Source organism: Vombatus ursinus, unplaced genomic scaffold, assembly GCF_900497805.2.
Source record: "Vombatus ursinus unplaced genomic scaffold, bare-nosed wombat genome assembly UNPS02014820.1, whole genome shotgun sequence".
Taxonomy (NCBI): domain Eukaryota; kingdom Metazoa; phylum Chordata; class Mammalia; order Diprotodontia; family Vombatidae; genus Vombatus; species Vombatus ursinus.
Window position 1 is genome coordinate 4,526,399 of NW_020954598.1, and position 18,538 is coordinate 4,544,936.

General features: G+C 39.5%; 1 protein-coding gene across 1 annotated transcript in view; it reads right to left on the bottom strand.

Annotated features, from left to right (window-relative positions):
- Positions 1 to 483: 483 nt before the first annotated feature.
- Positions 484 to 18,538, bottom strand: part of LANCL2 (LanC like 2) — a 58,586-nt gene continuing 40,531 nt past the window's right edge. The window contains exons 6-9 of the mRNA XM_027837246.1: positions 17,825 to 18,007; positions 12,629 to 12,805; positions 7,474 to 7,546; positions 484 to 3,388 (exon numbers count right to left, since the gene is read on the bottom strand). Coding sequence (XP_027693047.1) covers positions 3,273 to 3,388; positions 7,474 to 7,546; positions 12,629 to 12,805; positions 17,825 to 18,007 — 549 coding nt within the window. The 3' untranslated portion in view covers positions 484 to 3,272. The remainder of the gene's footprint in view (positions 3,389 to 7,473; positions 7,547 to 12,628; positions 12,806 to 17,824; positions 18,008 to 18,538) is intronic.

Below are 18,538 nucleotides of genomic sequence, written 5' to 3' on the forward strand. Positions count from 1 at the left end.
ACAGTAGTAACTGGACAGGTTGTTGAGCCACTCAAAGGAGGGAATGTATGTAAAGCACTCTGTGAGCTTTAAAGTGCTAATATGAATACTGGTTCTTAAGTTAGTAAATAAGGAGTTATAGTAGCCTCTGTTATCGTCAGAACTTTTCAACCTAACTTTGCTGACCTTCCATGATTTGACCTCATTCTACCTAAACTTATTTCCTATTGCTCTGCTGTACTCACCCACTGCTCTGAATGTCTTGGCTTTCTCTTCTCCCTATCCAATCCTACCCACCCTTCAAGATTTAGCTCTAGGATATTCTCTAACTACCCAAAGGTCTCCATGACCTTCCCTAAATCACACCTTGGCCTGGCACCTAGTAGGCACCTATCTTATTGAAATGGATTGAAAAATGAATCGAGTCTTCAGAAAATTTTTTTAAAATATTCAGTAATATAATTCTTCAAGAAAAAATGCAAGAAATAAAGAAAACTCAAGCCATCACCACACACAAAAAATATTTTTACTAATGAAACCAAGTAACTAGTAGACATCACAGTTTTTCCTAATTTTCAAACAGTATAATGCACTTAAAGCATTGGTGTTACACAGCTGTGAACCCCAGAAAAGCCATATCCTCACCAATGAAATGGGGATGCCGAAATTTTAGGAGTCAGTAGACACTCTCATCACTAACTACTAAATTTAAGTCTTTAAATGACCCACCCTTTGAAGCAAATGGTTCTGTCTACTTGCCTTCCAATTAATGTGTGGCAAATTCTGACAAATATCCATGTTAGAAGACACAGGGAACTGGGAGTGAAGGAAAAAAATAATGCAACTACTCACCACTTTACTATGTAGGAGTGTGAATGTTGGCAACTTCCCTCCCCCCTCCTTCCCAAATGAAACCCTGAAAGTATATTAACTTTGCCAGGTTGAAAACTTGTTTTCCACATCAGCTCTTTGGGGTCAGTCATTCATTCAGCAAATATTTTTGTTAACCTGAAATAAACATAATTATTCTACTTCATCAGGTTAGCCCCTGATTTTTCAAACATAAATGGAAATGAACAAGCCTAAATACAAGGAAATCCAGTTAGACTGAACCTTCGGTGTTAGTCTGGAGGTCTCTATCATAACCAACATCCTTAGGGGAGTGTCTCTTCATCTTGGCAAGGATCTCATTTTGGGTACACCTAAAGTGATTCATTCCATTTGTCCCTTCTCAGTGGTCCACTGAGAGGACAGAAAGGTCATTCTAAAGATGGTTGGCCTTCTATCCAGATCCCAGCTATTACTGTTGAGGAAGCTGGGCACAGACAAAGTCATATGGGTGGTAGGAGATCACCAGCAAACCCTGCAATTTGTGGCCACTGATGGGCTGGTAGTCTATAGTGAACTGGATGAGATTGTACATGATGTGTTTTGTTTTGCCAAACAACTGCTCTTACATCATTCATGACAGCAAATTATTAGTCTGAATCCTGATGAGACTGTACTTTGGTACATTGTTAAAAAAAAAAAAAAGAAAAAGTCAATGACTTAGAAAAAATACTGCAATGGCAAGAAGAAAGAATGATAATTTCAAAGTTATGGGGCATCTTTCATCTCTGTGGATTTCTACAAATTAAATAAATTGATTTGTGAACTGAGGTCTATCTATTCAGCAATTACAGTTGTGGCTTATGATTCCTATTAACAGGGCTCAGGAACTCCTCAGTAACAGTACATGGCAGGAAATTAAATTTAAACTGAAATGTATGTTATTTTCTATTTACAAAAATAAAATTCACAACTAGGGAAGAAAGCACTTGTGTAGGTTGTTCCTGATAATGGTGGGGCTGATCATCAAGAAATTACATTGTTCTTCCAAACCCAGAACATTCTGCCTTGGCAAATGTTATCAAGGTTATGTGACTTTGTATTATCTGTGAGGAACTAGGATGGGTATCTAATGGATGGGAAACAGAAATTACCAAATGGAATTTTTAAGATATGTTAGCCAAATTAGTAGCAGATTAAAAAAAAATAACAGTGCCTCAGTTTTCAACTGGTAATATAAAGGCAATGATACTGTCAAAATAATCTACATCTGTATTATAGAAAAATTATAGAGAATTAGGTCTGTATGTGAATAAACACAGTCATGCTATATTAAAATAGCTCATGAAATGAGAGCACTCAAAAGTTCATCAAATAATTTTCATTGTAAGTCTACAAATGGATTATTGTTTCTGAAACATTTTAATTACAGGGTCACTATGATGGTTTAATTAATGTTTTCCTTTGAATACTCAAGTGAAATTCCATTCACCGCTTTCATCATTATAACAGGTTACGAAATTCATTACTGCTTGAGGTTCAAGTGTAGACTGCTTTAATAATGCCTATTTTCTGTACGTATTCCTGTTCCTGAATTACTGACAATCAGATGTTGGTACCAACTATGCAGATGCTCTGGTGCAGGCTCAGCTTAAGATATTGCCTTACACACCATAACGTTAATTTAACTGAAGAGGGCCTTGGGAACTAGGATCATTGCTACTACTACAAATAAAATTTGAGAATTGCATCAAAGGTGTGTGAATTCTCTACTAAAAACAGGAATGTCACTAGGGGTTATAGGGGGGATAGCTACAACTTAGTCCAAGTAAATCCTAAAAATACAGAGACTTAAGTGCACACAGGGGAAATTCTCAACTGTTTTATGAGGAGTTTCCAAAGAACTCTTCCCCTACCTACTAGTGCTCATTTTAAATTCTTGGGGGTGCCCTTCTCTCATGATAGCCATGAGAAAATACTGCTCAAATGAAAAGTGCCAACAGGAAATGGGAGGAGGAAGGGAATACACTCACCATATTAACATAGTTCCAAGCTTCTGAGCTAAATGGACATCATACTGCATTTTCCTTTGATGTAAATAGGGAGATTTTGTGTGTGCGGCTGCTATTAACACTCATGCGAAGGCAGCATTGGGATTCACACAAACTGCACAGCTCTGTCTCCGAACAGAATAACAAACTCACACCTACGGACAACACTAAGAAACATGCAAACACCAGAAAGAGCCTGAAGGGAACAATGGCAAATGAGTTTAAGGGCTTCATATTTTACACAACTGACAGTAACGCTGCAACAAAACACCAACGTGGCGGTTTCCTTCGCTCACGCTTTTCATGGTCCTTTGGACAAAGGGGCAAGGATGGATGCTGACTTCTTTAGGATCCAAAGTTGGTTCTGTCTCAGGCACTACGCAGCTGTGTTGCTTTTGATACAAAGGGATGTTTTCAGCTGTCTTTTTCTACCCTTTTTTCCCTTTGTGGAGGGCCAAGTTCAAATGCTGGAAAGCGGGATGTCTCTGGAACCAGGATATCTGACAGAAAGTGAATAGTGCCGCCCATACCTGTAACACACAAAATATTATTCTCTTTACAAGAAAAGGTGCTATGACACTTTCTAAAACACAATCTCAAAGCACATTCTTTAAAATTCATGAATCTCAAGCACTTAAAAATAAACATAAAACCAAAATTTAATAAGTATAGTCTATAAAATGGAGAGCACCACTCAGAATAAAGGTAAATGAAGGGAACAAAGAAAAGGAAATTTTTTGAAAGGGAGTGCTGGGAAAAAAAATTCTTAAAGTAAGAGGAAACATGTTTTAATTGGATAAAAGAGGAGGGTCAAATGATGTTGAGAAAGAGATTAAACACAAAAGAAATAAACAGAAGGAAAAAATGTGAATGAATTAAATAACCTAATAAAATTAATGAGAGTGGCAGAATGGATAAAAAAAATAAAGTTTAAAATTTAATTCTTCAAAGTGAATATTCATCTTTTTTTTCTTCAGAGCATGTTTTTCAAAGCAGAAATAATGTCTAGGCTCTAATGAGGGTGTAATTTAACATATAATTATACATGCCGTCTCCATCCGAAGAATGACAATGTCTTTAGCTTGAATCTTAAAGCTGTAAGATAAGGTTCTTCAGCTGGCCATGCTCTCCACACCCCTGCCTCCCCCTTGTTTCTATTTACTTTGTATACGTTTTATATTTACTTATCCTGTAGTTGTTTCCCTCATGAGAATGCAAGTTCTATTTCTGACTTTGTTTACCAGAGCTCAGCATATTACCTGGCACACTTAATAAAAACTTGCTGAATTGGATTGAATTGGGGACAAGTGATATTTCTACAACAAAGGAGGGCTCTCTAGTAACTACCAAATTCTGGGAAGAAAACAGAAATGAGAATAACGGTTAGCTGACATTTCTATAGTGCTTTTCCTATACAAAGAGCCTTACTTATCTCGTTTGGTCTTCACAACAATACCATGTGGCAGCTACTACAGGCACTGAGGTATCTTCATTTTAATACAGATGAGAAAACTTCAGCTCAGAGAGGGTTTACATGACTTGTTCCTGATCACAAAGTACCAGGAGTTGGTCTAATTTCCTGCCTCCAGAACCAAACTAAGACCAATGGCAGAACTCACAGCTCATTATGAAGAAGAACCTCCTAAGGAAGGAAGCTCTAAGAAGATGAAGTCGGTGCCCTCCTCAGACAGTGAGCTCCCCGTCACCGGAGTTACTGAGGCAAAGGCTGCAAGAATAGTCAGGGATGCTGTAGATGGGATTCATGAGTTGGGGCAGAGGGTCAGAAATGATTCTGAAGGTCTCTTCCAACTCTGCGATTGTTGTAGTGTTTTCAGGGAGCAAAATGCAAAATTTTCCCCAAATGCAAAAATTCAACCAGCTCTGGATTTCATTGTCTTATTCTAAGCAAACATGTTTCAGAACTGCACTTTCTATCCTTTTAAGGCTTGAAGAGGCCTGGAACATGTCAGATCCACTGAACTGAGATGATAAATAAACTTCTGCAAGAGAGTCAATCAGACAGGCCAGGTTACAGGCAGCCAGTTCCTCTGGGGCAAACAAACCATGTGTCCATGTAGCCCCATTAATTCTTCACCAGCTTTCCGCACAGCAAGAACTCATCCGCTCTTAGGTGACTGACTAGGATGGCACACATTCAGGTTTCCCAATCAAAAGGGGGAAAACTATACTAAATTTATCAGATAGAGGTAGAGTTATATTTAGAGGCAGCTAGGTGGCCAGATGCTAGGTCTGGAGTCAAGATACTTAACAGCCGTGTGACTTTGGGGCAAATCACTTAACTTGTTTGCCTCAGTTTCCTCAACTGTAAAATGGGGATAATAATAGCATTTACCTTACAGGATTGTTATGAGGATAAAATGAGACAATATTTGTAAAGCACTTAGCACAGTGCCTGGCACATAGTAGGAGCTATATAAATGCTATCTATTTTGCTGTTGTTATTATTGTTATTAGTAGCATACTATTTCCTCCTAATCATTTGAAGCTTTACTGGTAGTTCCACTTATTTTCTAGAAAGCTCTGGGCTTTGCCTAAATAGCTAATAAGAGAACATTTCCAAGAAGAAATGAGTCACTGTACACTTTAGGCACATTTGAGGACATTCATGATTAATAAATTCTTGTTCAGATGGAATGATTTCCTTACTAAATACTATGTTTGACAGGGACTTCAAATAATCATTTAAATTCACTCCCTTGGCCGAAGGAGGAGGCCACAAAATCATAGATTTAGACCTGGAAGGGACCTGATAGGTCATATATAGCCCAATTTCCTCATTTTATGGATAAGGCAAATGAAACCCATAGATGTTAAGTGACTCAGCCAAGGACATACGGGAAGAAGTGTCAGAATTTGGATGTGAAGCCAGATTCTTTAATTCCATATCCAATGCTCTGACATAGGATGCATACAAGTCCACTGTTTTAATTAAGATTTTCAAGCTCTCTCAAAATCTTATGTCAATTTCCCCTCACCTTCATATACATACAGAAAATAATCAAGTCATTCCTAAGACTCCACTTTATTCAAATTAAACAACTCCAGTTCTTCATAGAAGTGGGTTTTCTACCCACATGTTTATCTTTGCTACCCTCTTTTGACCTTCTCTAGTTTTTTTTTCATATTCTTTAAAAAAATTGGTGCCTGAAAAAATGGACTCATTACTCTAACTGAAGTCTCACAAAAAAAAGTTCAGTAACATGATGGTTGTCTTTTTTCCACAATAATATTTTATTGCTGATTCATATTCAACTCCAAGTTGCTCTGCAGGAAGCTAGGCAGGAGGCCTGTTAATGTCTTGCCGTTTTAGGTAGTTGTAAATTGGTTATTTAATGATTTGTTTCATCAGTCTTGTGATCTTTTCATTTCTCGTGACTGATGTCAAGCTGATTTAACAGTAATTACCAGGGCTGTCTTTTTCTTTTGCAGCACGAGCACAAGACCAATAAAATTCATATCCATTCACATACAGAAGTAGTATGCCACAGAGCTAATGTGAAATGTTCATCATAAAACCCTACTACTTTAATTTTCCCATATTTCCACCTCTTTTTAAGTATACTATGTCTAGTTTTTAAAAATAATTTTGTCCACGCTGCACTGGGGTTTCAGTTAGTTCAGACACCAATCTTATTGCCCAGGGCTCTGGTCACTATCCTCAATCAATTATCAATTGATCATTGAGCTATATGCTGGGCACTGTGCCACCTACTGAGGAGACAAACAGGAGGCGCAAAACACACCCTATTTTCAAGGCACTTTGATTCTAAAGGAGGAAACAAGGACATAAACAAATACATACAGATCAGCTGTAAAGAGAATGAATACAGGGTAGTTAACAACAAAGGTGGGGTAAGAAACTCTTCATGTACAACGTGGTGTCTGAGCACCCAAAGTGACAGGGCTGAACTGCCTGGTGTCTGAAGTCCCTTTCAGCTCTGAAGTCCGAAGGAAAGGAAGGACTTTGGGAGGTAGCAGTGAGACAGGGTATTGCTGTCCTGGAATGGAGGAGCAGGAGATGTAGGGACTGGAATGACGTCCAATGAAGTTATGAAGAGTGGCTGGGGCCAGGTGGTGTGAGGCCCAAGTCGTGATATATCTACCACTTTCAGAGAGAGAAACCAAGAGAAAGAAACACCGGAAAGTGGGGCAGCTAGGTGATGCAGTGGATAGAGCACTGGCCCTGGAGTCAGGAGGACCTAAGTTCAAATCGGCCTCAGACACATGATACTCACCAGCTATGTGACTCTGGGCAAGTCACTTAACCCCAACTGCCTCACCAAAACAACATACAAAAAAAAAAAACCCCAGAAAAGTGAAGGGTCTATTTCTTCAACTATGAAATGACACATGTCTGTATATACATTTCACAAAGTAATGGGAAATTCCAATTTGCTATAAGAAACAGCTAAGTTCCCATGCTCGGGCACAAATTGCAGTAATAAACTCATTTATGTCACTACTTTATTTCTTAGCATTCTTACTTATGCAAGAAAAATGTCCATCCTGCTCATCCTCAGAGAGAAGTAATGGATTTCACCTATTCACATTTTAAAGCATAAATGTTGCCTCCTTTTCTCTCGGCAATCCTTACCTTCAAAGAGTGAGTAGGGTCTGTCAGGAATACGACACCCATGTGCTCCATAATCTAAACACCACTCTGCAAACTGCAGGGAAAACAACAAGGAAAAGGAACATGTTTTATACTAGAAGAAATGGATTCAAAAATACTTGTTGAAAAGGCCATTAAGATGGCCTAATATCAAGTAACCTCAATGAAGAAGCAGGAAACAGAACATTGTACACAGTAACAGTAACATTGTGTGATGATCAACTTTGATAGACTTAGCTCTTCTCAGTAATGCAATGATCTAAGACAATTACAAAAGACTCAGGATGGAAAATGCTATCCATATCCAGAGAAAGAACTACTGAGTCCGAATGAAGATCAAAGCATACTATTTTCTCCCTTTTTGTTTTGTTTTTTCTGTCTTGTGGTTTTCCCCTTTTGTTCTGATTTTTCTTTCACAACATGACTAATGTGGAAATATGTTTAATAAGATTGTACTAGCCTATATCAGATTGCTTGCTGTCTTGGGAAGGGGGGAGGGGAGGCAGAAAAAAAATTTGGAACTCAAAATCTTATAAAAGTGAATGTTGAAAACTATCTTTACATGTAATTGGAAAAAAATATTAAGTGGAAAAAAAATGAAGGAGGGTAGGAATTTTGAATTTGCTGTACAAAAGGAATGGAGTAGTTATGCTGAAGTACGGGTAACCAAGCTTTATGGCCATTTTCAAAGATAGAAGAGATACCAACCAGGAACAGCGTATTTGTGTAGGCAGACCCAATGAACCCACAGTTCTCTAAGTAGCACACAGTTAGTGGCTAGAATGTGCAGTGCGACATACTTGATTTGGTCCAAGGTCCAGAGCCACTCAGGGCTCAAACTTATATAGTTTTTAACAAAGAGCTCACTTACCTCCCACTTCACCGGTAGAGTGAAGCTATGTGGTAGTGTGGTCCTCTAGGAAGGAAACGAGGGGTAGGGAGACAGGAAACTGAGCTCTTACTGCGCTATAGCAAGCAATCAGCTGGGGAGGGGGGGAAGCTCTTAATCTCCAGATCTGTTAAACCTTAGCATATGTACATCCTGAGACCAAATCAAGTTACAGAGTTAAAAATAACTGTAAAAAGATGTAATTTAGGCTTTAATGCCCTCAAAACAAGAGGTTTTTTTTTTTTGCAGTGATTCTTAAAGTGTTTTTGTCTTATCCTTCTTAGAAATCATACATTTTAAAATGTGATATAATTTACATTTTCTTACTGAGATTGGTGATTGTTAATAAACCGTAGTCTTCATAACTGTATGAATGTGTAGATTTAAAAAAAAAAGAAACAGTAACTGTATAGAAAATAAAAAGATCAGAAGGACCAAAAAAAGAAGCAGGGAAACAATTTTTTAAAAAAGTACCATATTAAATCCTCTGGATAGCTCCACTGAAATATGAACATATTTTTAGTATCTGAACAGTGTGAATTCAAACAAATTCCATTTTCTGAGTTATGATTAGAGGAATCAAATTTACTTTTTAATTTCATTTGTACATTACAATATAGAAAAAAAAATGTCATTAAGTATCCCTTTCTAGGGCAGACTGGAAACTGTTATACTATAGTTATATTATAGGTGGCTACATTCTTGAGGTCAATAATTTTGTCCATTAATTGTGTTTCATTTCTCTTTGGGCTGTTTCATGGTTTCTTGCAGGTTGAAAGATCAATTAAAATTGTTTTCTCTAACTATTCTGTTCATTCTTCCTCACCCTTTTCACATATACTGACAACAGAGTCAACTCTTGAGAAGCTGGGAACAGCAAGTGAAGAAGCACTTTATGGAATTACACATTCTTGCCTTATCATTGCCAGCAGGGGGAGTTCAGAGGAAGAAAAAGGAGTTGATGGGAGCAGAGGTTTCGACTACTGACGATAGAGGTTTTGAAAGATTTTTTTTATGAACTTAGTTTATGAACTTATCTTAGTGTTGTAAAATTCCAGAAACAGCTGCCTTAGAACTGCAGGGACTACAAGGACAGGGGGTTGCTGTGTAAAACATCACAATTGTCTGGGAATTAGGGTTAGCAGAGGGGCGGAAAGCAGGGAGGCAGTCCTGGAAGTGATGGTGCAGGGCAGAGGTCAGTAATGGGAATGGTGCCCTGGCCGCAGGGAGCACTCACACCCACAGAATTGAATCGGTAGGAGACGGCCTTCTTGACAAAAGCCAATCAAAAGTTCAAAAATGTCAAAAGAAGAAACTTTTAGAGACTTTGAGAGAAGTTTCAACTTTTTAAAGTAACCGATGCAGTAAGAACACAAAGAGCCTCTGACTTACTCGGCTGTGTTCCAAAAGTTTCTACATTGTTTGGAATTCAGAAGGCATTTTCCCATTGAAGTAACGTTTATAAATTATGGTTTTATTCCCAGGTCGACACATAAAAGTCTATTTAACCCATAGGGTAAGAGTCACCTTGTATTAAAGTACCATAAAACCAAATTATCATTTATGACAATGTTTTCATAAGAGAATTGTGCAGTGCTGCAACTGGGGAGAGCAGGAAACTATTTGCCTCTGATCTGGTCCTGAAAACGGGGCTTGCCCTTGAAAGAACACCAGCTCTGGAGTCAGAGACTTGGGTTCAAGTCACATCTTTGATGCTTACTATTTGTAACCATGGGCAAATAGCTTATCCTCCCTGGGCCATGGCTCCCTCATCTGGTTACCCTACATGGCCTCTGAAGTCCCTAGCTCTAATGTTCAAGCCTATGCTATGAATCTTCTAGGCAAGGTAAGTGATCCACCCCCAGTTTCAAGTCACCAGCAGCAGCTTCTGTGGCTTGAAATATAAAACTGGTAGAATAGAGTCAGAAAGGAGGTAGGAAAGGGGAATTAGAATTGGAGTGAGTACTGAGGAAATGAAATGAAATAGGGAATACTGGGTTCCTACCATGTCATTTATTTCCTTGATTTTTTTTACTACTAGTTTGCATGCTGAAATATTTTAAACAGTTACACAACTTGTTTTTACATAATACTATTTTAATGGAAATATCAGTTTTAGGAAACTAAATGATACAACCAGAGAAATGAGCAAGATATACAATTCTCTTTGCTTGTTAATTATGGTGAACCTGAATTCAGGTTCACCATAATTAACAAGCAAAGAGAATGAGCAGATTGTCAGATTTTAATCTTCCATCATTATTTAAATATAACAGAATATTTTTAATAAAATATTACAGTAAATTAATAATTTCTAGTGGTTCCCCCCCCCAAGAAAGTCAATTTTTAGCAAATGTCCTCTGTAAAAACAAATTTTTACTATGTAAGATCACAAATGGGTATGGGCAAGTCCCCAATAAAAAGGAAAGCACCATTTACTTACATAATAAGCATTTAAATATTTTTTAAAATGTTAAGAACTAAAAAGTTAAGTAATTTCTGCCACAATGAAGTTAATGATAAAAGGAGATAGTTTTCTTTTTAGACCAGCCCTTCAAGTCTAACTTAGTAAGTGTTCTGAGACATCTGCCTACCAGGACCGCAAAGAGTTTTTTCTGCCTTCTTGAAGGTGTATCTCAAGTTGTAGTGAAAGCCTATGCAATGCTATTAAAGAGCTTTGCCTTCTTCGTACTCTTAGATACAGCATTTATTTTCTTAATAAAGAACCTGAGAAGCAAAATATGAAACACATCTGGAGTCCCATGGCAGCAGAGCTGAGGAAGAAAACTCAGGGGTGCTGGCTCTCAGCAGCAGCCCAACTGGTCTTCCTTTCATTTTTAAAAAACAGCATTAAGAGTGGGTCCCAGAGACAAAGCTCTCATAAAGAGAGATTTCGTGTCCCCATGTGCTCTTGCTTGGCTGAGGGCCACGTCACCGGCTTATCTTGCACTGTGGCAGTGCTTGGGTTGATGTTGTCTAATGGAGCCAGGGCCCTTTTGAATTTACAGTCTCACAGAAATCACTTTTGACAGAAAAGGAAAAGGAATATTTTGTTGGCAGGTCTTTTCAATAATTACGCATAGCATGTCCAATATGTATAACACCTCATGCCAGGCACTGAGAGAGACACAGTGCTTTGCTAAGTACCTCACTACAGTATAGGACAGGGAAAGAGAAGCAATCTCAAATGGAGTGCAAGGAGAACTGAGGAGGGAGGGGGGATGATCTCTTCTGACTGGGGGGTGAACACAGAAGGGTCTGCAGTGATGGTAACAAGTGACCTGAAGTCTGAAAGGCTGAGAGTATTTTGGAAGGAAGGAAGGAAGGAAGGAAGGAACAAAGAAAGACAGAGAGAAAGGCATTGTAGGCCAAGAGGACCAAGATGGACAATCTGAAACTCATCCCTACAATGGCAAAGAGCTTTGGAAAATCAGTGAAGTGTAGGCGAGTAGTGGCCGATCATGGTGAAAAGGCAGGGCAAAACTAAATTGTAGAGGGTCTTGAATGACACGCTGAGATTTTTTTTAAAAAATATAATTGGGTAACCACTCCAGGCCTCTGAACAAGGGAATGAAATGATCAAAACTGTGCTATTGGAAGAGTAATCTGGTGCCTGTGAAGCACAGAACGGTATATGAGGAAATGAGGGAGCCTGGAGGCAGGGATAATGTTAGGGGGCTAATGACTACCATCATCAGTGGGTAGAAAAGTGGGCACAGTGGATAGAATGCTGAGGCTGCAGTCGGGAAGACTCTTCTCCCTGGGTTCGATGTGGCCTCAGATACTTACTAGCTTAGTTACCAGTAAGACGGAAATGGCAAACCACTCCAGTATCTTTGCCAAGAAAACCCCAAGTAGGGTCACAAAGAATTGGACATGACTGAAGATGACTGAACAACAACAGCACTAGTCATTCATTCAATAAACTAAGGCTCTAAAGATCAGCCAGAAAGGAATCAGTCCCTGCCCTGAAGGACCTTCCACACTTTAGGACGAGGCAATGGAGGCAGCAGGAGGAGATGGAGGGGAGAGAAACAGCAGTGGAACAAGTGATCCCACTTGGTGACTAACTGGTGGTGGGAGCGGTCTGCCCTGGGCGCCTGGGAGAATGATTAACAGCTGCAAGGGAAGGCAGGAGAAAACGGGAGGGAGGTGGGGGGGTGAAGGACGTGAGAAAAGGACAAGGAGCTCGAGGGGCTCTCTCGAAATCTGAGGTGCAAAGATGACGCCCGGGTGAGGCGGCCTTACCTTACAGGCTCTGTAGAGGTACTTTTTATCCTGAGTGAGATGGTAGAGGGACAAGAAGGAGTAACCATTTCCTGCCGTCCCATGGCAGATTCCATATCCTTTCCGCAGTAAGCCTCTCTGCCAGATGACATCACTGCATTCCATAGCATCCTTCAAATATTTGTCCTCCTTAAAGATCTGGAGAATTAAAAAGAGCAACAGATTTTTAAAGAAATTTCTTTTATTCTGATTTAGAAAATGCTTCTCTTGACTAGCTAAAAAAAAAATGTAGGAGTTATGCTGTGAACATGATGCATTTGAAATGGCATTCAGCAACATCAGGAACTTGTCTACAATCTCCTACCTCAGCATCTCCCTCCTCCCCCAACTCCTGCCATTTAAGAGATTTTCTCAAAGTCATTCTCAGGCCTTGTTTTGGCTATAAAAGTAAAAGAAAAAAAATCTGTCAGAACCTTCTAACTGAAAAGATGCCAGTGTCAGAGCCTAACTACTCGACACAGTTTGGAATGGGACCAAAGATGCTTCTGTGCAATCCATTATAACATCCCATTTTATGTAACAGGGCTACTTTGATGTCCAGGCTGACAGTTCATATTAATATTACCTTGCTGATGTAAGTACAATGGTACCTACACAGTGAATCCTCTGGGGAGAAATCCGTCATAATGAAAGTTGGTTGTGTTTATTAAAAAACACCACCCACTCCTGAACCTCATAAATCATGTGTTGCCATGGATGGCACGGCTCGACAACCACAGCTCTTGCTAAGCATGCACAGATGCAGCAGAGAAGGACAAAAATACACGTGTCGCACAGATTCTTTGTGTTTGTTCATACACGACAAAAGTAGCCAAGGTTGGCCCGAGGCAACACTGTGACTCAGGAACTGACCGCAGGGGTGGGCGTTCCAGCTCCTGGAGCTCTTTTCTCCCCTCCGAGCCCTCCAATGCCACATTCTCCGGCCCTCTAATCTCAGCACATTCTTGCCTTTTTGCTGCATCATTTACAACTGTTGACTAATTGATTCCATTTTATCCAATTTAGTATCAGCCCACATATTGCTGTGAATCATAGAAATTTAGAGCTCCAGGGGACCTCTCAGACCTTTTAATCTAATGCCTTCATTTTACAGATGAGAAAACTAAAGCCCAGAATGGTTTTCCCTGGGTCACACAGCTAGACAGTAGCAGAAGTGGGATGAGAACTCCAGGATCCTGACCCCTCATTTTGTGTCCTGTCCATTACACTACACAGTCACTATTAAACGCTTGCATTTTGTCTTTTACTTCCTACTCTGAAATCAAAGTCTGCATCCCTTGCCTCAGTGACCTGGGGGGGAGAATTTTTTTGGATGAACACATCCTAAAATCCCAAGGAAGCCTGGCCCTGGAAGTAGACTTGGATTCTCAGCATAAAGTTTTCTGTGTCAAACAGAGGTGGGGGTCAGCGAGGGCAGACTCCCTCAGCTTCAGAGGCAGGAGTCAAAGGCCCGGTCTAACTGTAGCTGATAAAAGCTGATTCCTGGGAGAAGGAGGTGGAGGGGGTGGGGAGGGCAGCAGAGAAGAAATCTGCTGCTGCCATCAGTCTGCTGCAGGAAATGGGGTTTGCCCTGTCTTAGCACAGGTTCTGGACAACATCAGACAAAAACTTCCTTCTTCCTTAAAAAGAAAAGGGCATATTCTGGTTATGACAAATTCTACCAAGTGAAAAACCTCATGACAAAGAGATGCTTACAAGTCCCAGCCAACTGAACAGTCAGTCTAATGAATTTGTTGTCCTTTTGCTATACATTCTGAACGTATAATTATTATGGCTGAATAAAATGCTAAAGACCCTTAATGACCTTTGACATGTTTTTCAAAATATGTTGGCATTTTTTAGGAGGGAGAAAGACATTTAATTTACTCTGGGATTAATCGAACTTGTTTATAAATGTAATAGAAACTGAGTTAGAAGGAAGAGAAAAGAACCGTCTTGTCTTAGGCGAGGTTAGGTAAGAAACTGAAATGAAGAACTGCTGGTAGGGTCTCAGAAAAATATTAAGGACTTGTAATCAGGGAGGCTTTAGGACAGAAATTTGTATCTACCAATTTGTATCTCAAGAGAAACAGGCTAAGTACTCTAAAGGCAGTAGCAGCAACACTAATAAGTCAACATTCGTTTGAAATTAGTATTTAACATAAATAATAGGCAATTATGCCAAATGGCTGATAAAAATCTCCTCCCTAGTCCCCAGACTCCTGATTAACACAAGATGCACTGTGCCACTGAGCACGGAAGAATCTTCTGTTCCTCTAAATGGGAAGCTGTTAACCTGCAGTATTTCTCTTTAGGCATAACTAAAGGGAAAGGTGAGAAATAATTTCAAGTATTTCAACAAAAAAGGCAAAAATCAGATTGAGAAATGAGTATATCTCACAACTATAAATACCACTTCCCCCAAAGACTAGGTGAGTTAGCAAAATTTTCAGCTTATTCACAAGAGCCTCAGGATTGGAATATCTAACATGCTGCCAACCCGGGGTGACATTCGAGGACAAGGCTGTGAAGTCTCCCTAAATACTGCCAGCAACTGACTCCAGCCAATGTGAGCTCTCCTTTAGTTTCCCCAGCAACAATAAAAAACATTCACTTGCTCACTCAAAATAAAGCTTTGAAAAATCATCTCCTGAGCAGAGACACTTCCAATAACTGGGCTTATTTAAGGGCTTTAGAATTAGAGGGAACGAGCACATTTCAGCATTCATTTATCCTTTCTATTCTGGCCCAGAAAAATGGGACAGAACCATGTCTAATTTGTAGACAAGTAAGAGAAGGGGGCTGACTTATGAACACCCCACTTACGTGAATGTCTGCCTTGGTTAGAGACTCACCTCCCTACCACTGCTGGGGGAACCTGAGGTCGCCATCTGTGCCCTGATGCTTCTAGGAATACCTAAACCCTTTGCTGCTCCCCCTTTCCCACAATTCCCCCACCCAGTGATCCCCTTACAACCCTAACTCCTGCTCCTGCAGCCTAATAAAGCAAGGGTGCAGCTGAGTGCTTATTCTTACATCAAACAAAAGGTGAATCTACTGGTTTGAAAACAAAAGTAACCAAGCGTTCTGCTTATTTCTACGATCCCTTTTGAACTTCTTGTTTGTATCTGGCTTGGACTTGGGACTGCATTTGCTATTTTAATTGCACAGCTTATTGGTGTTTATAGTGTTCTTGTATAAGTACTCACATTTTTGTTTCAGACAGATTATACTATTTCTCAGCTTAATATATGCCTTCCTTTTTATAAAAGGTATTTGTATCCAAGGGGGATCCTCCTCTCCAGTGTCCAAGTGCATTAGGCAATTGATCTAAGTCATCCAGAGCAATCGCTGGGTCAGGAGTGATGGTACCAACTGCTCTGGTGACAAATGATTCGTTGGGCAGCATGATAGCCTGACTCCTTGTTACCTGCCTACTTTCTCCAGTCCACTGGGAGACTGAGATCAGTGACAGAACAAGGTAGGAAGGATTGCCAGTGCCAAGGATTACTTTTAAGCAGGGCAGAGCACTCTGTTGATACACGCCACCCTTCAAAAGTGAATGTGAAATGAGGTTGTGGGCACACAGAAATCCATTTAGCAGCCAAGCTGCCTAGACTCTATGTCTATGCTGTATATTGAAGGATATCTATACAGATAATATCAGGCTGAAATATGTCTTTGGATGAATGCATCATGGTAGAAACACAGCTGCAGTTAAGCACAGGGTGGTATCCTTAGCTGAGGCAGCAGGACTAGGCAAAAGAATGAGTAAGATATTTTCACACGTTAATACTGAGAAGGGATGGGCTGGGTTAGTATTTAAATAGAGGAATTTTGAGGGAAAAAGAAACCTGGGTAACATGGATTCCCCAAATCCTCCCTTAGCCATTTCTTCCTTATACTAAAAGCCAATGGCCACCACTTTGTTGAATACTCCCTCTGAGTTATGCAAGGCCCACGTCAAACCTTTTTCTTTTGTTTTATGAGGATTCTCTATTTAATGTCCTTCAGTAAATGCCCTTTTCTGCTGAATATTCATGAAGAGTTAAGAAAGGAAAAGGAGACGGATTCTGGTCTTCTTTGATGGCAGATGTTTTACTTTCTTTTATGTTCATTCTCTTAACTACTGGCTAAAAGAAAGGGAGGCAGGCAGTGGCATGCAGTGGGAGGGCCAGCATCAGGAAATTCTAAGTGGGTTCAAGGCCTGTCTCTAAAACAAAATAGCAAGCCCTGTCACCTCCCAATGCCTCAGACCATTCTAAGACTGTCTAGGTTGTGAAGGAGGTCCAGGCCTGCATCAGTAGAGGGCACTTCCTCACAAGGAATTCCTAATGGCAATGCAATCGTGAGTCCCTGAAAAAACAAAAGATCTGAGAACATCAAGCTTCAGTTCTTTGCCAAGTTGATCAAATTTTTAGCATTTATCATTTCAGGCGAAAATGTGAATGATTACTCTTGTTAGGTATGACTTCTTTTTCACTCCTGTATCACAAAATCTTGCCACATAATCATAACCAATCCTCATGGAAACAAATGAATTGCATGGTTGTTGAGTGAAGTGATTCAGAATACTACCATCTCTAGTGAGAAGACTGTCCCAAATAAGGATACAAACCATGGAAAAGAAGGCTGGACAAGAGCCACTGTTCACTTTAACTTACAGGCGGCAATTTGTTCAAGCTGTTCATCAGGAATTCTTTTTAATACAGTATTGAAAAAGCCCTAGACCTTAACGTTACCTGCACTTATTTCCCTTAGTTCTCAGGCAGACACCAAAGCAACTTTAAATAAATGTACAAAGTTCCTGAATGGCAATATCATATTAAAATCTTGTCAAAAGTAAGAAAGGGGTAAAAAGAAAGTCTGTGAGCATGGATGATTAGAAGTAAGTCAAATACTGGCAGCTGGTGAAATATTCTAGCCCCTCATTTTGTTGTAAGCATCTCAGCAGAATGAAAACTGTGCTGTCATTAGGTTTTCCACCATTTATTAAAATGCTGCCAGTTAGTGAGACACAACAATAACCCAACTAAAAAAATAATTCCTACTTTCTTTGGAAAAATGTTAATTTGGAAAAGTCTATGTACTGCCCAAAGTCAAAACGAAAATCTACTTCTGTGAAGAAAAGGTGGTCATCTTTACACTAGATGTTCATTAAGAAAAGCGAAGACTGACCTTATAGGCTTGTAGAAGCACATGTATAACCCCTGGGGCACCATGGCACCAATGGACTAATCTATCCGTTTCATTACTTAATGAGGATGGATAATTTCCAGATCGGAATTTTTTATGTCGCACATAATCAACACTTGGCTTCACCAACTCCGTCAAGGTTTCCTGGTCCACATTAGATGCTGGCTTTAAAACAAAACAAGGCACACATTTATAATATATTCTTTTAGCATTTAAAAAAAGATAACTATGTCACAGTAAACAGAATAAAACTTCAACTGATTAGAATATTTGGCAAATAAAGAGTTTCTGGTTATTTTAGTTATCTGGTTATCTAAGACTTAATCAGGAAATCCTTTCTATTGAAACTCCTTTTGTTGGAAAAATCACTTTCCTTAAGAAATAATGAATAGGAATACAGAGACACATTGGAAGGCTTATATAAACATACAAAATGAATTAAGCAGAACAAAGGAAACAACACAATCACTCCAGCAATGTAAATGGAAAGACAACAACAAAACAGCTGAAACTAAATGCTCTGAAATTTTATAATGAGCAGGCTTGGACTCAAAGAATAGTTGAGAAGATACTTCCATTTGTTTTTGCACAGGTAGAGGACTATGGGTATGGGAAACTGCAGATGATGTCAGACTTTTTTGTTGGTTCGTTAGTTTTACTGAACTGGGCTCTGCCCCCCTCTTCCCTTTTTCAATT